The 26,571-nt window shown below is 44.9% G+C and overlaps 1 protein-coding gene across 1 annotated transcript; it reads right to left on the bottom strand.

Annotated features, from left to right (window-relative positions):
- Positions 1-3,132: 3,132 nt before the first annotated feature.
- On the bottom strand, positions 3,133-16,242 carry DIPK1C (divergent protein kinase domain 1C). Its single transcript, XM_010118646.2, has 4 exons — positions 15,955-16,242; positions 9,923-10,600; positions 5,071-5,235; positions 3,133-4,361 (listed from the first exon to the last, which is right to left on the bottom strand). Exons 1-4 carry the CDS (start codon positions 16,147-16,149, stop codon positions 4,146-4,148), a joined length of 1,254 nt encoding a protein of 417 aa, XP_010116948.2. The 5' UTR covers positions 16,150-16,242; the 3' UTR covers positions 3,133-4,145.
- Positions 16,243-26,571: the final 10,329 nt, after the last annotated feature.

The raw sequence follows: 26,571 nt of genomic DNA, 5'->3' as shown, positions 1-26,571 counted from the left end.
GAAGCACAGATGACTTCAAAAGCTCTATGTGGCCTCTTTTCCTGATCTGACCACTGGGGTTGGGTGAAAAAGTCTCTGCAGAAGATTTTGAGCTTTCACGAGATCTCTCATCTGAATCTGCATGAAAAGTAAACACCAGAAAGCGATGAGGGTACTAACAAGCTTCACTGCGTAGACCAGACAAAACACAGGTTTTAAGATTGTGATTAATTTCAATCTTCATCTTTTTATTTTTCAAACCTTTTCATGAATTAACTAAAATTGGGGAAAAAAACTTGCAGATTTTTCCATATAGAAACTGTCAAAACTGAGTATGATAGACATTTTCAAAATTGACTTAAAAGCATTTTAAATCAAGAGTTTTGGTATCTTGGGTTTTATTTTAATTAGAATCTTGTAACGCATGATACAGTTTTTGACAACTTTTGATTTTATGACCATGCCCCAGGACGATTTCACTGCAGAGTTCCCCAGCTATCACCGATGGCTGCTGTATTGCAACAGACTGTGCCAACAGCCCAGGTTCACCAGCACACAGGACCCCCATTCAGTACCCATCTGACCCGGCCGTGCCCTCTGAAGTACGTGCCAGCTGGGCATCGCTTGACGCCAGTGCTATTTTTGGTGGGCAGTGCTGCCAAGGTGGTATGAAAAGGGCTTTGTCAGGAGGGATATGTGAGCCTGGTTCTTCATTGTCAAAAACCTGTATAGGTATTTCCACCGTAAAACGTATGTAAATTAACGCCGTTTGCGCTTGCCTCATTAAGGTATAATGGCAACTAAACCAGCGTCTTCATTTTCTTTTCTTTCTGTCCCAGGGAGATAAAGGCATGGCTACTGTTTTATTCCTGTTTTGGTCACTGGTGTCTGTGCTAAATTAGTTGGAATATTTTATTTGCTTCACCGGTAGTATTTTTCTCTCTCGTTTCCCAGGCTTGAGTGACTTTACAAGGTGGACATGGGGCAGTGAAGAACCAAGCCCTGTGTTCACACATCCTGTCCGATTCTCCGCATCTTCCCGCTCACTGGTGCAGGCGTATCAAAGCCAGCCGGAGCTGTCTCCATCAGTGATATGCAATCTCACAGCCCAGCCAGGTACAAATAACCCATTTGTTTGGCTCTTGAGAGGTTTCTGAGGATTTTTCTCTACATCCTGAAAAGAAGTGGTGAAACCTAATGACCTGGGAAAGTGTGTGGTGTGGGGGGAGGAGGTCCCTGCCAGGTGGAGGTGGCTGCAGCCAGGCGCTGGGGGGTTTGTAGAAATCTGTTAAAGGCAGCTTCCCTTCCTAAATCCTGCCAAGAAGAACCTTCTGAGCAAGGCCACCCACATTTGGCTGCCACTGGGTTTCATTTTGCTATTTTTTTCCATCTGTTTTAAAACTGAAATATCACATCCAACAGAAATCTAACCTGACCGTTTGAAACGCAAACCTGAAACTGGGAAGAAGGACCCTGCCACGGTAGAGCGTGACACTGCTGCAAAGCACCGAGTGCCTGCAGGATACCTGGTTTTCGCTGATGGCACCCTCGGGGACTGGGAAGGAGGAAAGAATTAATGGCACCAGGGAAACAGGAGAATGATAATGTAGAAGACCTTCAGGATCCCCAGCAGTGTTTGGGGTGTACACTGAGTCACTCCTGACCTAGCAAGGATCAGTGCCTTCAGTAGGGAGGTCACATGGAGAACCCTGACCACACCAACTGGAGATCCCTGTGCCTTCCCTTCCTGGGGGAGCCCATGGATTTGCACATACGAGGTAAAGGAGACTTATCTATCTCCATGTCTCAGAAGGGTGGATTTTGTTGTGAGGGAGCAGCAAGAGCGCAAACATAAGCAGCTAATAAGAGAATCACAGGACTAGGGGATAAAAGGCTACCTCAAGGCAGGATCATCAGCATTACTGCGCATGTATCATTCCTGAGAAGCACTCACTCTGGCCTGTAGTTAAAAATCATGACTTATGAAGTCTGAAGTTTTCCCAAATGATCTATTCCATAGCTCCACTGTTCCTTACCATTAGAAAGCCTGTAACAAATGTCTAACCTGAATTTTCCTTGCTACAGTTTAAGCTCATTGCTTGTCACATCCACCAAGGAAATCTGGATGGGGCAGTTCACTCCTATTCTCTTTTCATCAGCTACTTTCTGATTCTGAAGAGTGTTATCATGCTTCTCTTCAGTTTCTCCTTCCTCAGACTAAATGCCAGTTTATTCAGTCTTACATCATAAATCAAGTTTTCACAAACTGGACCACATTTTACTGCATTTTTCCTATTTCTCCTTCACCTCTTTTTCCTCTTCTTTTCTCTACCTGAAACTTTATTTGCCCCCAACTCTTTACCATAATCTGATTCTATCCTTAATTATTTTCTCCTCTCTCAATTTCACAACTTTGCAACAGGACTTGTTCTGGAATTTGGGCTTCTTCTGATTCTGTTTTGCCTTCCTGCTTTTGCAAAGGATGATCTTAAAGTATTGAAACATATTGTCTCCCTGGTTAGAGGAGAAGCATGGACTGAGCACAACTTCACCAGTCAGGAGCTCCTGAGCTGTAGCTCTGGCTTAGCAGCAGCTGGTCTTCAGCAAAGCCCCAGGCAAGGAAGCTCACCTTCCCCTCCCTTTGAGCTTCTTGAGGGCCTGTGTTATTTTTTAAATTACAGTGGTTTATTGCAAGAAATAGAGAAAAAGTAGCACTAGTCTGAATATTGGAGCTAGTTTGGGGTAAGCGTCAAGGTTTCCTAAGCAGTTCACATTTTTCTTGTCACAGGCAGTCTTTAACATCACTTTAAAGAACCACTCCAGAAATGGAAATTTAATTTATAATTAGTGCGCACAGACTTCAGGGCTGGCACAAGACTGAGTGATATAAAGACAAAAAAGACTAGGTGCTGTTATGTGTCTCACACCCACAAACCAGTATTGTCAGTCTTCATATTGAAGAGTCTTTCTGACCTGAGGGCTGTCACAGGCTGTTGGTTTATTTTTGTTTGTGGGGTTTTAACATCTTCATGCTGAAAACATCTCATGGGTATATCGCCCAGTATTGGACCTAAATACAGGCAATGTCTTCTGAACCCATGCATTAAGATTCTCCAGCCATAGCTTCACACAATTGAAAGGAAAGTTAATGACTTTAAGTTAGTCTATGGATCTTTATTTATGTAACTGATTGCAAGATAATGAATTCTTACGGAAAATTTCCTTTTGTTCATTAAAAAAAATACCATGTAAGAAAACTCCGGGTCTGGATATTGTTCTGTTCAGCGCAAAGGACAGATTGTTGGCGCTCCTGGGTAAATCTGCTCTCTGGCAAAGGAGTGCTTCTTATCAAGCGCTCTGATGTTCAAGTGCCTGAGGGCTTGTTCACAGGGGAAAATTCATTGGCATTATTCATACCTCTCCACTGCAGAATATGAGTACCCACATGGGAACTCAATAAGGATAGAATTATTTCACTCCAGAAAAGTCCTAAGCACCTTCATACAATTTCTCCCCAGAAAGTTAGCTATGGCACAGGTAATGTAAAACACCAGAGAAAATGCGTTTGGGGACATCAGAGAGGACTGCTTTGTACAAAGGCAACTCTTCACTTGTGTGACAATACATTTCCCTATTTGAGGTTTTAAACTATCCCTAGTTTAAAAACCCTCATTCTACAGAGAAATTAAAACAAACATCATGCATGTACTTATCTGCACTCACCCACTCGCTATTTTAATTATTGATATTAGTTTTGCTGCACTTACACTTCTTGTCTTCAAAGCATTATCCAAATGTAAATGCATCCTCACTCTGAGCACCGCACTCGGACAGATGCTATCTAAGCAGCAACTACAGCTCTTGGTAAGGCAACGATGTGCTGAATGCTGATGGAGAACGCTAGTGCTAGCTCAGGAAAATAAGCAAGAACAGAATCCAGGTAATGTAAAACAATTTCACACATCAAAGGACATTAACAGGATATGCTGCACCTGCAGCCATGAATTTCATTTGCATAGGAGAAAAACAATCTCTGTGCTGTAAATGTAGTACAGTGGGCAGGAGGGATGAAAGAGTGAGAGAGAGAAGGAAAACACAGGCTGCCTTGTGTACAGCAACCCTTAGCAGGGGCTGGGATGTGGCCTTTACAATCCTGCCTTTCGTGTCTACTCTGCCCTTTGCAGTTCTCGCTGAGTCACCCGCAGCAGGTGGTACAACTCAGAGAGAGATTTCAGAGTCCTCTGGTGCCCACCAGCATCCACATACCCCGGCTCCGCGCACTCCTCCACAGCCTTCTGCAGCTGCAGCTGCAGGGGGAAGAAATCTGACGGTCCTCTGAGATTTAGTGAAAACCAGCGACGGAATATTTTGTCACAAATTACCTGAGGAAAGAGAAAAGAGCAGATTGTTGTCGTTCAGGAGCCACAACTAATGCCCTGCTGCTTCTCTGGCGCTGTAGCAAAATGTCATCTGAATCCAAAACGCCTCCAGCCATTCAAAGAGGGAGGGATAGAAAAGGAGCATCCGTAAGGGCTACACGCCAGCTGAGAAGCCCACTTTTTCAGACTGCTCTTGCGCTGCTGCGTAACAACTGGTGAGGGTGAGGGGGTGGCAGAAGCAGGCAAAAAGGCTGCCGAGCTACATCTGTGCTCCCCCAGCTCGTGCCTCGCCCCAGCACAGGCTGGGTGAGCTGTAAGACACCTTATCCCAGGGCCAAGGACCTCATGGACTCCTTTCTCTGTGATATCTGCACAGCACATCTGTAGCGGGGGGCATCGCAGCTGTAACTCTTACTTGTGGACAACCACGACTACCGTTAGCACTGGCAGCAATGCCCCTGCCTCTCCTTCCTTCACTCTCTTGTCTAAGGCACTGGGAAAACAGCTATGTGAAAACACAGCAAATAAGCTGTAAACATAAAGATGTGTTTGCGTGCCCCAAGGTGGGATTTCTGAACAGGACTGGCACTTACATGGCCATGTTTAAGAACCTGACTGCCTTCATCTCACAGCCTTCTAGTAGATACCACGCATTTTATAGTCAATGTTATTTTAAAAGAAATGGATGCATAAAGCAGCTGTGTCTACTCACTTGCAAGTTGTTATTGGCTCTCTGTGCTCCACATTTTCCGATTTTCAGATTGCATTTTGAAAAGCAATCAAAAAAATTGCAGTCTTCGTCTCCTGTACAGTTCTGTTCGAGGATGTCCCTCATTTTGGGTTCAAAAAAGGCCATATCCACATCGATGGCCACCACCTGTGGATCAAAGCAACCCATCAGAACCGGCACAGCACAGCCTGCGGGACAGGGCTGAGGAAGTGTTCCTTGCTGCTGACTTTTGGAAATGCTGTGCTGAGAGCATCTGCCAGTGGGGAACTGGAATTGCAATGAAAGGGTTTTGTTTCACTTAACTAAGATGCAGTGGTCTTACGAATACCACTTCTTAAACAAAAACAGCCAATGCTTACAACACCAGGAAAGGGAAAATTATTTGTGGACAATATGCGTCCCTGGGGTCAATTGGATTGATTTGCCTTACTAGGACTATCCACTTTGAAGATTGATCTGCTTGTTGCTGCAGCTTATGCAGATGGCATCTCCACCTTTTAATTATATGATGGTGCAAAATGATCCAGAGGCCAGACAGTATCACTTCAAATTCACCATTCAGACTAAACCCCTGACTTTATCCCCTCTACTCTGCTCTTGTGAGACCAGACCTGGAGTACTGCGTCCAGCTCTGGAGCCCCCAACATAAAAAGGACATGGACCTGTTGGAGCAAGTCCAGAGGGGGGCCACGAAGATGATCAGAGGGCTGCAGCACCTCTCTTATGAGGACAGGCTGAGAGAGTTGGGGCTGCTCAGCCTGCAGAAGAGGAGGCTCCGGGGAGACCTTATAGCAGCCTTCCAGTACCTCAAGGGGCTTATAAGAAGGGGAGAAACTCCTCAGCACGGCCTGTTGCAATAGGATGAGGACTAATGGTTTTAAAATAGGTGGAGCCAGATTCAGACTTGATATAAGGAAGACATTTTTCACAATGAGGGTGGTGGAACACTGGAATGGGTTGCCCAGAGAGGTGGTGGATGCCCCATCTACGGAAACATTCAAGGCCAGGTTGGACAGGGCTCTGAGCAACCTGATTTGGCTGGAGATGTCCCTGCTCCTTGCAGGGGGGTTGGACTAGATGGCCTTTGAAGGTCCCTTCCAACCCTAACCGTTCTATGATTCTATGATCATCAGGGAGAGGACCAATGGGATGCACAGAAGTGCCTGCACCTGGTACAGCTCCTGCAAACCTGACATTGCATTCAGGGTGTTGGAGTCTGTTCAGCTGTAGAAAGAGATCCCTGAGGTTGCTGAAAGTCAGGACTGGATTTGCCCAGTCCTGTTTGCTATGGTTTGACTCACTTATGGTTCTTGTCCTGCTTGTCCAGAAATATGGGTCCATAGCAGCATCCAGCCAGCAGCTGGTCTCAGCAGAAAAAGCAAGGACTGAAGGAATCAATCCATTTTCTTTCCCTGACACAAGGCTTTCAAAATAGTGAATATGCAGCACAAAGAGGTCTGCAGAGCTGCTGCCCACGCTAGGTTTGAGACCATTCTGGGAGTGAAGGGCTGTAGTCTCAGTTTCTACCAGTGTCACCCCACCCATGAACACTTCACTTAAAAAAATCACAGCAATAAACAGGGAAAGAACGGAAGCCAGTAGTGGGATGGCAGCTGCTTGACATGAGACAAACTGGGTGACCACAGTGAACGCAGCCCATCTTCAGCGCCGTGGGTGCAGCCACCAGCGTACATCCAGAGCTGCGCTTAACACTTGACAGCCGGGGTCAGAGACTCTGCCTGGCAGCGGCTAACATGCATTGGCACAGAGGGAAACGCCACAGACCTGGGTGAAGCAGAGTTACTCAGGCTCAAACAATAGTTCCATTTTTAAGATTCGACCTCCCAAATAACAGGGGAAGCTGAGCTGTGAGGCTGGAGCAGCAGCTGGATCAACCCCAGGAACTAAAGATGTCTGGTCTGGTATAAGGCCAAATAAACCTTCCACAGGCAAAAGAAAAAACAAGGTCTAATCTTCATTTTATTCTACTCCTTTTTCTCCAGGGAACATCTTAAAGAGTTGAGGCATAGCTTAAAAACTCAAGTATTTTTAAGCTTCTTGGAGAGCTTGATCATGATGATGTAGCCTAAGGAAATTCACACGTTTGGACAGGCAAATTTTTTTTTTCTTTCCTTCTTTACTTCCTTAAGCTCTCTGCAGTTTTGCAGTTCACTTCTTTGGAGAAGCGGCAGTAAAAGCAATGCAGGATTTCCCCAGTCCTTGGGCCGCTGCATCAGCTCCCAGGTGGGGTCTCTGCCAGCACCGAGCACTTTTTACAATCCGATCAATTGCTCTGCCTGGAAAAACAGCCCTGGTTCCCAAAACGTGCGGCTGCCAAAGGATTCAGTGGTTTCACTGAAGTTCACCTGTCACAAAAATGTGTGAGCATCCAGCCAGACTCTGTGAAGATAGATCTGGGTGATGCTCTACCTATAAATTCTACCTTGGTGGGGTTTGTTATGGCTGTAATTGATGATGAAGGTACCCAAGGAAATGCAGGAAGGACCCAACTTGGCTCCTGACCTGATTTAAAGTCACGTTTAAGGTGCTGTAATCTTTCTAGTTCTCTCTGAGGTGCTGGTTCCATAGGAAGCTCTCCCAGGGCACTGTATATTCACGCAGACCTCCTTCCAACTCTGCACCACGGGTAGCTCCACAGCAGCTTAAAGTTCCCCTGGATGATCTACCAGGCGGTGATCTCTGCCCTCTGTGCCGCAGGAACAGCACGTGAAGGCTGGTGTGAGGGCTGGAGGCTTATCCCCACCTTTTAAAAATAATCCCCAAAGTAGAGCTATTGCACTCCAGGCACATTTCTTTGGGCATAAGCAGTCTCGTTGCCGGGATGGGGAACAATGATACTGTTACGGGTGTTTGTTATTATCCTACACAGAGCACAAGAAACAAGCAAGTGAAAAAATTACTTAAAACAAACATGGGGGACAAAATAAGAGGGTGCCTTGCTGTGTCCCTGTTCTGACACTGGTTGATAAAACCACCTACAGTTTCTGCTTCTCACTCTCCTGCCTTCGTCACTGATTGGAAGCTCTCTCTGTTCCTCAACACCCTGCAGCTTTCTGACTGTGTGTATCTCCTGTCTCCCAGCCCAGTGGGCGATACCAACAGGCCGTAAGTAATGTACAACTGGGAGAGCCACATCTGCGCAGCAACTCACTTTAAAAAAAAAAAAAATAATTCTCCTAGTACTTTCCTATACCAGAAGGTGACTGCTGTCTCTTTGGACCCCAGAAGTCACAGGAGGATCTGGGAGAAGCAAGCCTCACCAAAAGAACTTGTAAAGAAAAACACATCCAATATTCGTTCTGTTCCTAAATTAAACCTCTTTCCCTGTAAGTAGGCTATAAACCAGACAGTCACAGGCCTGCATAACTGAAAAAGATGGGCAAAGCCTCCCTGGAGGAAACCCTGCCATACCTCACTTTGCTTAAATACTGGTACGCTTGTTTGAGTTTCTTGCCACAGCTCCTCACCCATTCCCTGTTCAGCTGCTGTATTGCACCTGAATAAACAATGGGAGGGGAGGGAAGGGTGACCGGGAAGCACTCTAATTGCTCTTGATGGCTATATGTTTAGGCAATGTTTGCCCAGTACTCTGAAATGAGAAGGTTATATTAACACTTGGTGAGTACTGAAAACGGCATTCAAGTCCCTGAAAACGCTTTACGTTCACTCAAGAGTGCAGAAACTTCCCGATGTCACTGTAAATTGTAAGCCTAGTTCAAACACACACTTACTGCACAGTGCCTCCAGTCCACACACACAATTCCCACCGCAAGCAGTGGAATTTCTGCTCGCAGAATGAATGCAAGAAACATTCAGCAACGTGGTGCTGAGCTACATCACTACTTAGAAAACATGTGTAGCTATGCAGGTCTGAGTTACAGCTGCATAATGAAAACTCAAAGAGTAAGAGTACCAGGGAGTCTCATGTCACTGTCCTTGGATCATTTCCAGACCAGATAAGCTGAACACTGAAGCACAAAGACGTACATGTTTGGATGTGGGAACCTCCCCTTTTGTCAGGCCAGAGAATTCAGCCTTCGCTTTCAAACTCAAACGTTTTTTTCCTTTCAGCATCACTACCAGAAATAGTTGCTGTGACTCAAATTACAGCTTCATTTACAGCTTTTGAGATCTCCTTGCCTTCAGGAGGTAGCCCTCACCACATCCAAGGGACACTGTCATGGGTGCACATATTACAAAGAGGAAAAGCAGTAGAGAAGGTCCCCTTTCACTTGCAAACTCATCTGTTTTGTAAAAACTTGGCCATAAAGATGATCAGAGGGCTGGAGCACCTCTCTTATGATGAAAGGCTGAGAGACCTGGGGCTGTTCAGCCTGGAGAAGAGAAGTCTCCAGGGAGACCTTATAGCGGCCTTCCAGTACCTAAAAGGGGTCTACAGGAAAGACGGGGAAAAACTCTTTAGCAGGGTCTGTTTTGATAGGACAAGGGGTAATGGTTTTAAAATAGGAGGAAGCAGATTCAGACTTCATATAAGGAAGATATTTTTTATGATGAGGGTGGTGGAACACTGGAACAGGTTACCCAGAGAGGTGGTGGATGCCCCATCCCTGGAAACATTCAAGGTCAGGCTGGACGGGGCTCTGAGCAACCTGATCTGGTTGGAGATGTTTCTGCTCCTTGCAGGGGGGTTGGACTAGATGACTTTTAAAAGTCCCTTCCAACCCAAACCATTCCATGATTCCATGATTTTATAAAAGCTATACGAAGAGGGAAGTGTCATTTTTACACAGCCACTTTCAGAGCAGAATTTGACCTCAAATTGCTGCACCACCACCCCAAAGACCCAACTTACAGTGAGATCGTGCCTGATAGCGAAGTTTTCTGGTTTGATGTCACACAGGTGAAGTCGGTGAGAGAAATCATTATCAAAATGCTGCACCATGTCCAGAAAGCTGAGTGCAATGTCAATGATGGCTCTCACTCTGCTTCTGTGGCCAGCAAGGGAGGGACCAACTACATTTTCCAAGGGAAAAAGAGTTTTGTGCCAGGCATGTCCAGCTGTGAGATACTCCACAGCATAAAAGTGTCCACAAGAGCCAATAATTCGTAGCACATGTTTGCTGAAGTCCTGCAGCAAACTGAAGTAAATGTATTCTTCTTGCTGGAGCAAGGACCACATGCTGGCCACCTGTGCTTTCCAACGTGGTCCCTTCTTCCTTGTCCACAAAGGCCCCATGGTATTATTGGACAATTCTAGCCCCAGGGCATTCTTGACCTCCAAGGCTACCATCAGCAGAAGCTCTGTTTCTGGAATATCCTGTGTTTCCACCTCCTCCAGCATACTGAGATGCTCGTAGCTGGAGAAGACTTCCTTTTTGGATTTCAGGATGATGGGCTGGCCTCTCCAGTCAGCCTGGATGACCTTCTTACCTCTGTCATAGTAAAGGCAGTGTTTGTACACCAGCTTCTGTTCCACACACAGGTCTTCACAGAGGTCGCCAGTCAGGGCTCCACTGCTGTAGTCAAGACACTGGAGTGAAAGAGCAGAATATTCATAGCACGACCATACACCCATGGACCACTTAGAAGAAAGGCAAAGAATCAGCAACAGTCCTAAGCTCAAGAGGCTTGCAGCAGTCGTGGTACCGCAAGCACACACCTTCTCCAACCGTTGAGTTATTCAACAGTTTTTCAGAAGTCTCTAGAGACCTTTCACTAGTGGGGAGCCTTGCTTCAAAACAGGGATTCTTGGGATGGTGAAGGACAGGCTTTTGTGGGGCAAGGAAATGGACTAGATGACCTGTTACTCTGCAGTTCTTGCCACATATTAATTCAGTGAGACAAGCTTTGAAAACACTTGGCTGCACTATGTGAGATTCTGGGCTGTAACACCTTGAGGCATAGGAGGTAACTTCCAGTGTAACGCAAGGCTTCTCTGTAAGATTCAGGGCAGCGTAACTGAGACGTCCCCACTTAAACTACAGGAAAATCCATGGGCGGCTGAATTGCTGGGACCTTCCACAGCCCTGCATGTTTCAACCTTGCACTCAACATGCCCTGAATGAAGCTTTACGAACCTCCTTCTGCACTACCAGGAAACAAAGATTTGCACTCAAAGCCTCTTGGACCAAGAACTTTCAGAATTTTTAGATATGTAAATGCTGTAGGACAAAATTACTTTTCCAGTTTTTATATGTAATTATCAGAAATGACATTTTAATATGAATTGCGTAAATACTTAAAAAAAAATTGAAAAAAAATCAGCCTGTGGAAACATGGGAACTGCTGCTTGATAGTTAAGTGGTCACTGCAAATTCATATAAGAATTGCAAGGATTCCCTCACCAGTCCTTCCCTCCACCCATAATCTTTTCCATACCATCATTTCCAAAAGTGTAGGCAGTTGATATATTCCTATGGGCCTTCAGAAGTGCAGCTGCAGGGACTGCTTTGGGCAAATCAACAGAAGGGATGATCAGAGGTCTCTGGTGAAATGGGAACAGACTGTGGTGGTGCAGAAAGCCAAACATCTGGGAGGCGGCTTGACAGTGTCAGCCTTCCTCATTGCTTTCTGGCATTTGACCCTTCATTTACACAAGTTGGCAGCTCCCCCTGCATGTGGAGTACTTGCAACGCTGCCTGACCCCCACCTCATTTGTGACTTCGTTACATACACAAGAAACATGATCATAAAATTTGAGTGATGCATTTTCTTAGGACAATCTCTGAGGTGTGCACCAGAGGAATATGTTCTGATGCTAGGCAATGTTCAGAGTCCAGCCTTAAACAACACACTGGGGAATGGATAGAGGATTAAGTCTGATATCCAGAAATTGTGATAATTTGGCTAAACTAGTTCACTGAGGGCAGTTCAGACAAGCCTAAAATTTATTTATACTCTAGTGTTCTCACAGCCCAAATGAGAACATTCAATGCCAGCAAGGAAAGCCAGGTAGGCAAACTCTGGCATGAATGTCCTGACCCTGAGTCCAGGGTGATGTACCTGTGTGAAACACACACGTCTGCATCTGCATCCCCATCAGGACGGCCAACCAGGCTCACTGGGTTGCGCTCACTCTGGGTTGCGCTCACTCTGAGCGCACAGATCAATGCTCTTGCTTTTGAAAATCTGCTCCAATGAATGTAATACAAATTTATTTTCTCTTTTTAAGTAGGAAATGTAATTTTCTCAACAGAAGTAGTTTAGCAGTTCCTACCATCTGGAACTCGAAGCAATTTTAGACAGAAGATTACAAACAGAAGGAATGTGGGGGGTTTTCCTTGGAGTATAAGTATAATCACATTTAAAATCATTGCTCTCCTACTGAGAAGACCACAACCTAACTCTTCTTCCATTACAGTAAAAGAATATAGGACTTAGTTCTGTAATTGGGTCCACATGGGTGAACACTTGCCCCTGTGGACAATTTTACTGTGGTCCACCAAGTTCACTCTTAGATGGTCCATATGCATGGTTCTCTTGCATCTAGAAGAACACATCGCAGAAGACCTGCAGTCAAACATGTCAACATGCAGTTTGTTTTCTTGTGTTGCCATCAAGTCATTCTGAATGGCACTAATGAGAAAAAGTAGCTGTGGAAAAAGCAGACTCACACTTCCCAGACATAGGAGGTGAATCATTTTTGTACCTGGCTGCTGTTTAGGACTTCTCTGCTGTTCCAGTTGAACCCATAAATCTTTGATTATTAACCTAGTATCTGACAGTGTCTGAACTGGATTCTTCTTACACTGAACTTGCGCAGTGTCTTGCAAACTGGGGTCTGTGAAAGGGGACTTGACCAAGGAGCTCCTGGTCTCACAGTGATGAAACACAGATCAACCTTCCAGAAGTACCATTCTCTGCTGGTCACCAATGCAAGCAATAATTTTAAAAAGGCTTCCTCAAATAGGCAATCAAGAAATTTGAACAATTTTGAAGGTGTCTCTCTGTACTCACAGAATGTAGTGAGTTGTGAATCACTCAACAGCTTTTAAAATCTCCTCAGTTTCCTGTTCATTATAACCTAGAACATCAGCAAAGACTGACTGCACCTTTACATCCTCACTACCCACCTCCCCATTTTTCCGACTTTTAGTGTTTCATGTTTTGCCATAAGCATAGTACACTAAGTAAGTTTAGTTCCCCAGCCCTCCCTCTATAATCCTTATATTTTCAGCCCCTGGATGATTTTGTGTTTTTACTCTCTCCCTGTTTCTTTTCTCCATTTTTCCCTCCACCAGCCTTAGAAGGACAGACATCAGAACTGAATGCTGTTGTCCAGTGCCGCAAAGACAGCCAACAGCCCTTCCCTCATTCTCCTTTCTGGAGACATCCAGAGATTATATCAGCCTTTTAGACACAGTCTGCACTGGTAGTTCATGCTGAAGCAATTATTTGACCGCTACATCCTTTCCAAGGTCATACAGAGAAGACAAGAGAGTCTTCCATCTTAGTGGTATCACTTGTACTCTTGTGCTCCCCAGTGCACTAGTTTGCATTTTATTCTATTAAAATGCTTTTTGGTGGACTGAAAACATTTAACCACGTGATTCAGATTACCCTGCAATGAAAAGATGGTCTGTTTATTATTTACCAACCCAGGAACCTTCGCACCAACTGCAAACTTCACCATATGAGATTTTATATCATCACGACGACTGCTGATATAAAGAAGAATCGATTCCCCAGAGTAATCTTCCAGAAAAGGTCCTCCACACTGCCACCCCTGTCTTAATGACTGCATTTTGAGATTTGTCGATAAGACAGTTTTAAATCTACCTAACCTAATGTGCGTCCCTTGAATGCCAATAAGTGCCAGATTCTTAAAATTAAATATGAAAGTGATACTAAGCCGAAAGCCTTACAGAAAAGCAGCTGTACTGCACAAAAATGCAAACACAAGCACAGTTCGGACTCACTCATCTGTTTCTGTTTAAAACTGGTTACATAATTTTTAATATCCTTAGTACACTTATCAAGATAAGTTTAAAAAGCTGGGTTTAAATTCATATAAGAGATTAAATTAGTGTAAACCCCACTAAGGATTTATATAAATTTAAATAACTTGCTGTACCACCATCACTTTTGTGCAGATCAGGCCTGAGGCTGAGTCCTGCCTCGTTACCGAGTACTTCTCTTATGTAAATGCAATACTGAGCAAGGTTTTGGAAGGCATCAGAATGAATTCATTTCTCCAGAGAAAACAGAATTGATCACTGTGATTTAGTGCCTTCAGTGTAAATGAAGATGAGACTGGCATTAGGAAAGAGTAAGTGGTTTTTTGGACAGTTAAAATTGGTCTCTGCAAAACGCCCAGTGCTACTTCAGCCTTCCCAGAGCAGTGCACATCTCCGCACATTTACATCTCACTCAGTAGAAGGAAATAAACCTTCAGAGATACCACTTGCAAGGGTACACAACCATGCACTTCTCACCTACTTGCTTAAAATAGCTCATCTTATCTCCTACTGAAAATATAACAGGTGACTAGTAAAACAGTTTTTCTTGGAAGTCACATTTTGCTCAATAAAAGGCGTGAGACTCAAGCAATCAGATTATTTGTTTCATAGATCAGTGGCACTTTCTGTAACTGCGAAACTCATGTCGTGCTCAGAAGATGTATAAAGACTTATTTTGGGGCTGATGAAGATAAGCTGGTTTTCTAATTGTTCCCCTGGAAGGACGATCCCTTTCTAACATCATCCGGGAAAACAATCGCTTACAAACCTTGACGATACTAGGGAAGACTCACCTATGGAAACAGATGAGCACAGCAACCTCCACTACTCTTCCTCTGGAAGAAGGTTCTGAAACCGCACCATCACACAGCGACAGAGACAACTTTCCAAGCTCGCCCCTGAAATCTGACCCCTGCCTGGGCTTTTGAAGCAGTGCCTAATGCTCTCCAAGCTGAAGAACAGCAACAAGCCTCCGTCCATCTGTCCAGTGGTGAGTGTGATGGCAGGGGCCTGGACCTCCCTGAGTGCGGTGGCTCCTTGCAGCTCCGCACATCTCAGCTCTTCCCAGCCGCGAAAGGAGTGGGCAGGATTCGCTCTTTCCGCTGCAATCCCCAGCTCAGCTGTACTTCAAGCTGACTGCTGGAGTAAAGAAACCGCATCTCACTGCCGTTAGAAACACGCTGTCAGGACCGATGCCTAGAGTTTCTCTTCCTTTATTATAGAGGATTTAGGGAAAATTTATGATCAGGTTTTGCTTGCTGCAGTAATAGATTATTTAGTTGCCATTAGTATTCCTCCCTTCCCACCTAGCCATTGGTGCTACAAATACTTAAAGAAACAAAATTAAACTCATCTTTTCGAGGTGTTTCCTCCACAAAACCCTAAATCTGCTTCTTTTTCTTTTCTTTTTTTTTTTTTTTTCTCGGGAAGAGCTTTAGGAATACTCGCAAATCCTTTCTTCAGTTCCGAACAACCACATCGCCAGCGCCGGTCCCTGCCAGGCGCAGAGGAGGCGTTAGGAGCTGTGCGGCGTTTCTGAAAGCCGACTTTCCTACAAACACCTTTTCGGGTCCGTCAATAAATAGATTTAAAAAAAAAAAAAACAAAACAAAACAAAAAAAAAACCCAACAAAACAACCCAGAGGGAGGTTTCCTGCCCTATCGCAGCATGCCATATCCCAAATCCCAAACCGCCCGCGAAGCGCACCCGCACCTGCCTTGGTCCCGGGAAGGGAGGTTGCCGTTCCCCAACCCCCAAACTCGACCCTCCAACCCCCTCACCTCCACCGAAGCACCGCCGGGGCCGCTCCCCCCCGGCCCTGACGGACTCCCGGCGCCTCCTCCTGCCGGGCAGCCCCCGTTTTCTTTTAAGGTTGGTTTTCTTTTTTTTTTTTTTTGCGGGGGAGGGGGGTGCCGGGGCACGTACCAGCCTGGCCAGGATACGGTGGCTTTTCTCGTCGGTGCAGCGCTCGGAGAAGCCGCTCCGGTGGAGGAGGAAGAGCAGGGCGCTCGCCGCCAGCCAGCAGGCAGCCCCGAGGAGGAGGAGGAGGAGGAAGAGGGCCAGGGCGCGTCGCCGCCAGATTTTGAGCCGCAGCCGCTGGAAGCCCGGGACGCCCCTCATCGTCGCGTCCGGGCTGGGGTTTGGGGCGGCCGCTTCAGCTGCCGCGGCCCCCAACGCGCCCGTCCCGCTCCCCACCGGCCCCCATGGCCAAACGCCCCCCGCCCAGGGCCGGTGCTGCCCCCAGGGAGCCCGGAGCGCCCCTTTCGCATTTAACCCACGTAGTTCCGCCGGCTTTTGTCTGCTCCTCGCTGTGCCCAGCGGCCCCTGTCCCCGCCGTCACTTGGCGGCTGCTGCCCTCACCCTCTCCTCCTCCCTCCTTCCCCCTCCGAGTTTCCCACCCGAGAATAAGAGGGGGTCGTGAAAAGGGGCGCGGGGCGGGGGGGTGGGGGGGGGGGGGCGGGTCTATGGGAACCGTCCGGACGCCTGCCTGGCACTTTGAGAGAGGCAACCTGGAGAGGGACTGGTCCTTCTGGTGAAAGCTTCGCCTCCCCCCAAATTGGGGGGTAGAGGGAAAGAAAAAAAATTGTTTATTCTGTGGTAACTTCTCCAGTTTTCTCCGCCCGGGGCTAAAGGAGGAAGTGAGAGGAGCGAGTCAGGTGCCCATTCACTAACGCAGCCCCTAGCCTCCCGCCATGGTGGGTCACCCCTTGACTCCCCAGCAGCTTCCGCGGCACCCCCTGCCCGCTCCTTGCCCGGGAGCTGCGCTGCCCACCCCCGGCGTCACCCCGCTCCCGCCCGGCACCCCCACGTCCCGCCACCCCCGCCAGCCAGTGCAGCGGCCCCCTTCCCAAAACAGCCCAGGGTGTGCTGGGTCCCGGGGTGCTGGGGGTGAAGGGGGGGGATAAACCGTCTCCCTCCGGCAGAGAAAGGGTCTGTGGCTATGTCCCTCTCTGAGGAGGGGTCAGCTCCATGCGACAGCCCCCGGTACATTTGACTTTGTTAAAGGGGTCAAAGACCCAGATCCCAGATATTTGTTCCTGTGCAGCAAGCAAGATCCTGGCATCCTTTCCTCAGCCCAGGTGCAGATGTTCCCTGTCTCTGTTTAAACCACTGCGTTCACTTTTTTTCTCCCTTGACTCTCACTAGATAGCATCTCACCATCACGGCTTTCAAAGGGAAAATTCATATTCTAAAGTACAGCCCAATGTAACAAGGGTATCTGATTCAGATATGATATCGGGGTATCAGTCAGATACGACGAAAAAAGACCGGATCAATTTTCTTTCCCTTGTATGGATGGTTACCTCAGGCTACTCTCAATCCCATAGCAGGAAGATGAATTGCAGTTAACGAAACCGCTCGGAGGGTAAATTATTTACCCAAATGAGTAAGAACAGCAGAATCTGGCGCATGGATGGAGAACTGCAAAAAAATTCAATAGACTTATTTTAATGTGCACCTTCTGTAAGTCATTCTGGTGAATGTTTTGTTAGTAAATTAATGTTAGAAAAGGGAAAGCTCACTGTTGGAGAGCTGGGTTCAGGGATATATGTTCCGTACCATCATGTCTAACATAATGAAAAATATCTCCCTGTACAAGTCATTAAAAAGAAAGATGTGTTTACTGACGTGACCGAATTTTACCTCTCAAAACAGCGAGGGGGTGAGCACAGGTGCAGCAAACTTGTTGCTATCCGCATGTTTTGCATGGTCTGTATGCTTCTCCCCTACATGGCAGAGCAGGGTTTGGAAAGCAAATGGAAAGGTAAAAGCGTTGCTGAAAATACTACTGCTTTCTGGAGGCTTGCAGTGGGGAGGCGGATGCAAGAAGAGCAAACTCACTTTCATCTCCAAAGAGTTTCAGAGGCAGAATCGTTATCGCTAGCTACGTCCTCTACCGGTAGTGTGTTTTGCTCCCTCTCTTTGCCACCTCATTTTTTCACCTGCACAAGCCATCTATGACCATATTTTTGATATTTGCTTTCCCCTCCCTGATCCTTTTCCCTAGAGGAAGCTTCCTTTTGAGGCACTGGGGTTACATTCTGTTTCTTGGGAATGTAGCAAGCAGGAAGGACTCACTGGTCAACTAGGAATGGAAAACTTTTAATCCTATTTCTCAGTCAGATACAAAATGCTTTCAGAATCTGTCTCTGACCAGTTTTGGGTGTTCATCCTGAAATTCCTAGAATGATAAGTGGGGACGGGCAAGAGGGCCAGTTACCTAGCCAGTAACCAGCTAGGCTTGAACACATCTAACCATCACCAACTGCTGCTGCCACTTTGGAGGAAAAACTGCAGATCTGCCATGTCAATGGCTGGAACAATCCTGAGACGGAAGGAGATGTGTCCCACATGGAAGAGGGATGCAAGTGGTGGGGGAAATTCAGGCATCAGAGTATCTCCCTACAGCTTGGTCCTAAGCTGTCTAGGTAATAGTTTAGGCACTACCAAAACTATAGGTATTTTACACTTTATTTTTTAAGTGTGGATCTTGACTTCTCTGTGTGTCAGCATTCCCCAAAGGATATTATGTATTATTATTTCATGAAATTCTGCATATGTATAATTTGTGTTTTAATGATAGTTCTGAAAACAAATCTTAATTACTCCTGACTTTGAGCTTGGAACAAAGTATGGAGACTTCAGATCTGGCTAGGTGTCACCGCTGAGCTGCTTTAATTGCTAGTGAAAGAAACAAGCATGTTCCCTCCTCCTCCTCCTTCTCCTCCACCATCACCTCCCTGCTTTCCTCCTGTTCTTGGCTGCACAGCCCAGTCCCTTCCCCCAGTAAAAGATGTGTCTCACTGCCCAGTGAGTTTACTCAACTCACTAACAGGACAGAAAACTGCAAAGCTGTTCTTTGATGAGATTGTTTTCAGACAGGTTAGAAAGTCCCGAGGATGCTGCCAGGCATGCTGGCAGAGCTGTTGCAGGGAGGTGTGATGCAGGGCCTGGCACTCTGGGATGCTGGAGGCAGAGCTGTCCCACTGGCTCAGCTGTATCCCAGGTCTGCTCCTTAAAGATGCAATGCAATATTACGGATAAGGTGATCTAAGTGGGAACGGTTGCTGAAAGAGCCAGTCCTGTTCCCATTTTCACCCCAGCCATATGCTTCCACTGCTTTCCTTGGCAGCAAGCACCTGTAGGTTTCAAAGCGTGCTTTTCATTTCCTCCCCAGGTACCAGCTAAAATTCACTGGATTTTGGAGTGTGTAAGGAGCCCACATCTTTCCCTTTCGTTTGGGAACAGCCGCTACACATAGCAAGTGCAACTCTACCTTTAACATACAAGTGCCTGCTGCTTTAAATTATGGAATAAGAATAAATAGACTAAGAAAGTAATAATAATTTTTAATATAGTTTTAGCAAAGTTTTTAGTGATTTTAATAAAAAATAAAAGGACAAGGTGAAAGGAACCTAATGAGGCAAATGCAAATTGCATGACACTCAGGCCAGACTCTTTGCCATTTTCAGTTTATGGTAAATCCCACAGGAGGCATTTGCAGGGAACAAAGCCCTGTCTTCCCAAAGGACTTTGATACAGCATTCAGACATGGAAAAGGGTTTGTATCCAGTTGTTCAGTCTCTGATTTTTCAAGTATCCCACTGACATTAATGGGAGTGAAAAGCTGGACATCTCTGGTAAATATATGCGTCTGTGTACACATAGCTACATGTGTGTATACATTGCTTCATGTGTGCACCTGTGTACATGCACACATAGACATAGACATCTTCAGAACAGATCAAGAACTGACCCAGAAAACTGGGATTCAGTAAAAACCAAAAGCCTAGGTGCTTTAGGATAAAGGGGTTTCGCCTTTCATAATGATCTGTTGCTAGCTGCAAAATTCAAAGCTCGTTTTACATTTCCCTGAACTTCAAAGTTCTTCAGAGTAACAGAGTTAATTCTAGTCCATCCTCTGTAAAATATGTGTCTCTCTTTCCCATAGCAGTTTTCCCTTGGGAAAAAGAACCTCTTCATCAGAGAAACTTTGCTTCCTGCATATATTAAAATGTGACTATTTCACGTTGCATTCCTGTGTTCCTAAAGGAAGCCATATTGCTATTCTCATTTAACTGAGAATGAAGCTTGACGGAAATTAATTAGTGGAAGCTGAATTAAAGCAAGTGACATCAAGGGCAGTAAAAATAATCCTGGACTAACTGTATTAGTTCCTACCCAATTAAATCACTGCAACATTTGAATTACTGCTTGGAGCATGATGACAACATCAAGTTGGGGGTCTCCTCTTCATTGCTGTGTTGGGCATATCACAAAATTGTGCATGACCGGTGACAGTTGAGCTGGAATAACTACAGGCTTCAGTGTCCAGGAGCCTTGGCACAGCCAGGCAGAGGAGCCTGGCATGGTGTCACCCGTACTGTCTACCTACATGTGAGCTCAGCAGCTCCTCGATCCAGGACTATGTGTTTCTCATTGCCTTCAGACACAGACTGCATTGCAGGCTCAAGTTGTATTAGGCTGTTAGTCTTTGTTTTCCTAATCACTTAATTCTTTATGAGACCTTAAAAGAAAAAAATAAATCAGTCATTAAGAACTACCTTAGCACTCAAGTTAATGAAATGTAAAACTGGTTCATTAGGAATTATTGTTCTGTTGGATTGATTTTATCACCTTCTGTCATGAGCACTAGGTTGTCTATGGAAATAGGGCACAGATGAATCTCCTATTTTCCTGCTAGAAGCTCAGGAAACTTTCAGGAGCTGTTCAAATCTACCTTGAAAATATATTTTAACATATAAATATTTCTGTCTGATTTCCTGTGGCGGAGTTACTGAAAAACATCACAAGGTTTGACATAGGTTTGAACATGTCCTTTAGGCAGTGAAATTCCCCTGAAGAGTGCTGAGTCTACCAGAGGAATCCAAAAGTATTTTCTCATTTATGCCATTAATCAAAAAGAATATGTTGCAAACTACTCACAGAAGTTTTACTGCATCAGCGTGCAGTGAGTTTATTGGGTCACATTGCAAACCAGAAGCAGAAAAATGGCACAATATAAAATACAGAGTACAGCTTTGTGGACAAGGGAAAAGCCTAGGGTAATTCACTGATTTAAACAAGGCAAAGTGTTTAGACAGAAAAAGCTTTCCCATATATATATACAGAATAAAGAATTTGTAATATATTTTGTCCTGTTTGCTTTTTACTTTCAGCAGATATTTCTTAGGCGTAGTTGCCCATGAAAGCCAAAGATATTTATTTTCTTCTTCCCTTTTACTGCTTTCTAGCTTCCACACTGCAAATTTTAACTGTCTTGCTCTTCTCATATAACCCCTTCCAATTAATCTCTTTATTAATCTCATGCCAACTTTTCCCTCTCATTTGGGAACAACATCACCTGAAGAAGCCAGTGAGATACCTTGGCAATTGCTGTGGCAGATTGCAGTTTCCTTGTAATTCTTTGGATTAGCTGGGACAATCAAGATGTAAAAATATTCTGGAATTTCTCTGCTACATTATTTGTCTATTCATACTACCAGTCACCAACAGGAAAAAATAGCTTAATTAGCTGTAAAATGAACCTGAATCAGTTTGTAAGTGGAATTATGAGTGGAATTACCTTTGCCTGAGATCGCAGTCAGTGACATGAGAACAATTTTTCTAGGCTAAGAGGATGCTCTCCAATGGAATCTGCTACTGTGTGGCATGTTGTATGTCTGCCCACGGTGCGTGAAAGGGAGAAATGTCTATCCACAGCATGTGAAAGGGAGAACAAAGAAGGCAAAACACTGCAATTCTTTTCCACTCTTTCCATACGCAGTTTCTATTCTTTGCACCAAGTTCAGGCCAAGTGATCTCATTATACCAACACTGAATCTGGCTCTTTGTAGCCTCCCTTTATGAGAGTCTGAAGCAATTCCAGAAATATTTTGAAGTTGCACAAAGGTTATGTAGAAAGAAAGAAAAACACCATCTAATAAGCTAATTCCCTGTGGCCTCTTGCGTTGTGCTGTTACTGACATGAGCGATCTGAAGTAATTTGAACTGGGAAATTATTTTACACAATATACGTATGACATTCACAGGGCTGTGATCATTTAGATATGTGGTAGCTCAAAAGAGTAAGCGAGTTAAGTGTCATTGTTTGTAGGCTAATGACTAGATTATACACGACAGTGTACTGACTAAGAAGACATTTCCATGACCGATACTGTCAGAGAAGTTACCGTGTTGTCATACAGATTAAAATCGGTTCAGTTCTATGGGTACAGACTCTCCGAAATGAGTTTATGTCAGGAGTTTGCGCCAGGCTGATTTTAAATTTGTTTCACTGGCAAGAGTGAGATAGGATAGCGAAAGTCCACCCATTTGCATCTTGTTATGCCATAGACTTTAAAATGCAGCCCAGCTGTTTCCAAAGGCCTGCACACTCTCTTGTTACTAGAAAAGAAATGGAAAGCAAAGAACTAATTCTTGGAGATGGAAAAAAGCATTTACATCGTAGGCACAAGTGACCACCAAGTGGATACTTTCGATATTGCACATGAAAGGTTTTGTAAACTGTAAATAGACCTTCCAGAGAGAATCTGTGCTGCTTTTCTCCATTTACATAAGCAAATCTGAATTTATAGCATTTTTCTGATTGTTTTGCTTTGTTATTTTGGCTTAAAGGCTGTGCATTATAGTCCCCTATGTTTGAAAATAAAATTAAGTGTAGCTATCACATATGACAGATCATAGCTCATTTACAAATGGGTATATGTAATTACACCAAGGTTAAATACCATTAGTGCGAGTGACTCCCGTCTGTTACTCCTGAGCAAGAAATCTGCGTGTGCAATCCTGTCCAGCTGCCTGAGCAGTGGCAGTGCCACTGCTGTACAACATTCCTCCTGTCACATAGCAGCATCCTCCAGGAACCTGAGTAGGACAGGCCTATTTCTGAGGGGATCATTGCCACACAGGCATCACTAGCCAGTATAATAAACAAGGAGTGCCACGGCACTGCCTCCTGCTTTGAGCAGAGTTTTCTGCAGCTGAGAAGCCTCGGAAGCGGATTTCCATAGCTTCTTCTGCAGGCACAATCTTTGTACCCTACTTGCAGTGCACCCAAAGAGAAGAGAGAGAGAGAAGAATTTCCTTCTCATCAAAGCCGAGGTGGTGTGTATGGTTTACTCGGTAGATGGGTCTTCCAAGAGATTTAACATTCCCCTTCGTTTCTTCCAATGCTATTTTAAAATCTGGCATTGAGTCAGCTCCTCCTACCAGGCCACACTGGTTTTTGCGAGCTGTCTTTTGAGGAGAAGCTAAATTAAGAAATAGTTTATAAGGCAGTAACATATCTTTTGAACAGGCTTAATTTGTTATGGGCCAGAGCCAATGGCCACTGCAGTAAGTGGGAGTCATCCCATGGTTTTCAGTTGGTTTTGGCAGTATAAGTATCTTTCAGCTTTAAGGATATGTGACTACAAAAATCCACACTTAAGTTAGCTACCCAATTGTCCCTATCTGCACTTCTCCAATCGATAGTCAAAATTTAGCCTTTTTTTTTTTCTTAAAAGCAGAACTTCACAGAAGCTTAAAAAATGCCTTCATGTAATAAAGCTTTTGCTTCAGAACTTCTTACAACTAAATTGTCATTACTATTCCTAGGGTTTTTTTTTCTGAAGTGATGTGTTGTCATCCTTTTCCTATCTTCTGTTTTCTGTCATTTTTCTTCAGTATGATCCCATTATCCTCCCCACATATATTTTTTTTCAGTTCTCCTTATTCTCCAACGATTTAGCCTTTCTGTCCTTCTTGGCCCTTAGTTATTTACCACCAACAGCACCTGTCAGTCATCTCTCTCCTCAGAGTAGTTTGTATGTTGTAGAAGGAAGCCCCTCTTCCACATCCTTAGCAAGAGGCTTCATCTAAAAAAAAAAAAAAGAGGCCTAATTCTAACCCAGTATCAGTGGAATTATGTTTGATTTACACTAAGGGACAAAAAAGGAGGAAAACACAGAAATGCCATTACTAGACAATATTTAATACTCCTTGTTTTTGCAACTCCATATTTCCTGCATATAACTAAGTTGTGCTTTCAGCCCATGCTGCACACAGGCACACACATATGTTCTTACCCAGCAAACTCATAGCAAATCTCCCAAAATTAAAACCAGGGATTGCATTATTTTGGATGCGATCCTCAATCTGGGAAGAGGGAGATCCACCAAAGGATGGGTAAAGGAACCACGGTGAAACCACAACATACACTGAAGAGCAGTCCTGCAGAGCTGCAACCCTAGAGGAAAATTCCAGCTGGGGAAGCACTTAAGCTCCGATTCCTTGAGGAGAGCATGCAGCGCTGGCCAAGTCTCTTTAATATTTCTCTTTCACTTTGGCAAATCAACAACTTATAAAAGACTGAAACAAAGTCCCCCAACACTCCAAAACATATTCAAGGAGAAATTGAAAATGACATCTACTCACGCACACAGCATGTTCCATGCGCTTTCAGCATGGATAAATTGGGCATGGTGTTGGGATAAAAAGCTGGCATGAAATACAGGGTAGTGGAGATTAAGTTGCAGAAGGGTAAAGGTTTTGGCATTTGGGCTCTGTGGTCATTCCAAAGAAAAGTGCTGGACTGAAGCAGTCTCCAAGGGCTGTGGTTCTCATTTGCAGTCAAACTGCATCTAGCCGGGCTATTGACCCTTTGCTTGCCTGTCTATTGCACTTGCTTCTTACGTGACATACGTTCCCCCTCCGTTCCCATTTGTGCCGTTGCCTTGTTATATTAATGCAGAGCATCGGGGCAAGCAGGCAGAAGCACAGAGTGCTTTAGTGACTCTTAGGCAGAGGAACAGGCATTGAACAAAGGGTCGTAGGTGCATTTTTTACTCCTTTTAGAGCACTGGCACAGCTAGCCTAACACTTCAGCAGACAAAGAATCATTTGGCATGGCCATTCAATGACTTTCCAAGATATGTTGTCTCCACAGTTTGTGAGCCAGTCCTCCAAGGTGCTGGGGAAGAGCAATCTACTCACAGCCTCTCCCACCATTCTTTCATCTGTGCCTCAAAATCAGAAGAGGGAACACTACCTGCCCTCTCTGAGCCTAAGATCCCCAAAATAGAAAGACTGTTCCTGGGCAATGTTAGGGCAGTGCAATGTGGAGCGTGCTGCCAAAAGCACGTTAATATTTGGGCAATCTGCACGTTAAATTTAGGAGAGTTTCTTTCTGTCTGGCACTCTGCCACTCTCTCTCTGATGAGACACACTCTCTCCAGCCCTCTAGACAGGTTACCCAGTCTTCAGGTTTATTCTGGGTTCCTAACAGCGACATTTCCAGCATGCCACTACTGCATCCTAACAAGAGGATACAGAAAACACAGCTTGCAATATGGCATACAGACTCAGCAAAATAGCACTTACAGGGAGGGCCAAAACACTTTGCATAAAGCCATGAAAAAAGGAGTGAAGAGTTATCCAGCAGTGCACAGAAAGACCCTTGTATTCTACTTTGTGCTGTCACGGTTTGTAGATATAGTGCCTAAGATGAGAGACTTCAAGATTTAGGGTGTCCTGAATAGGATTAGTTTGGCAGCTGGTGACTACTGAAGGCTTAGAGTAGTCAAGTTTTGGTACTTTGTGAAGACACTGGAGGATTTGAAGTTGCCACAAGCTTTTGCGTGTGGTTTTTAGCAGGAAACTTACAACCTGATTGATATAGTGGCTACCAGAGTGGCAGAAAGGTTTGATGTCTCGATCTCTGAGCCAGGAGGCTGGGGACAGGAGGTTTGTAGGAATCAGTGAGGAAGGAGAAGAACCCTGAGCATCCTGAGCATCTAACCCACCATTGCAAGACACAGACAGGAGCTCCTTAAGCTTGTGCCAGGCAAACCAGGATGTTAAGAATTGCTGGAATGTCAACAGCAAAACAATTTCCAGATGTAAGCAACTCTGTTCACCTTTAGTCAACAAAGTCAAACCTGGGCGAAGTGGGTGTAATTCCATCATTGGATTTGGCCCATAAACTTTATCTCCTTCTGCAGGGTCCAACACAAATAGTAGCCTGCTCTGTTCCCAGGGAAGACTTCATACTTGGCCAAAAATAGATATTGTGACCAGAAGGCACAGAGAGAAGTAAAGTCACTTAGAAAGCATATTCATCTTTTCACTGACAAACAGCTAGCAGAGCATGAACCAAGCTTCATTATACAGGCCTCCATCCTGCAACAAGGTTCTCCATGGAACACTAAACTGCTTCCACATGCCTTATTCCAGAACTGTGGCCATCATGAGTGGAGAATCTGTCTAAAATAATGGGGAAGAAAAGCAAAGGATGATGTTCTGGAACAAACTCATCATTAAAATTGAGAGAGGAAAAATATAACAAAGGAAAATTACCATCCTGTAAACTCCTGGGAAGAGTTTTATCCAAAATCTGGTAACGTGAGGAGTTTTTCTTGATGCTTCTAAATGCTAGAACTGTGTTTCACATCTCCTCCATGCCTCAGACAGCTTCTAGTGCTAATGGTTACAAAACACTTAGAAAAGGTGAACTGATCCACTGTCACTGATCTTGGAAGA

The sequence above is a fragment of the Chlamydotis macqueenii genome, chromosome 2 (genome assembly GCF_036417535.1).
Source record: "Chlamydotis macqueenii isolate bChlMac1 chromosome 2, bChlMac1.mat, whole genome shotgun sequence".
Classification (NCBI taxonomy): Eukaryota; Metazoa; Chordata; class Aves; order Otidiformes; family Otididae; genus Chlamydotis; species Chlamydotis macqueenii.
This window is presented reverse-complemented; position numbering and strand designations above follow the sequence as displayed.

Excerpts from the sequence above, each read along its gene's own strand:
- DIPK1C (XM_010118646.2), bottom strand. The coding sequence starts at position 16,149 with ATGAGGGGCGTCCCGGGCTTCCAGCGGCTGCGGCTCAAAATCTGGCGG. Across the intron at positions 5,236-9,922 it reads CTATCAGGCACGATCTCACT|GTGGTGGCCATCGATGTGGA; the intron begins GTAAGTTGGGTC and ends TTTGATCCACAG. Across the intron at positions 4,362-5,070 it reads GAGCCAATAACAACTTGCAA|GTAATTTGTGACAAAATATT; the intron begins GTGAGTAGACAC and ends CTCTTTCCTCAG.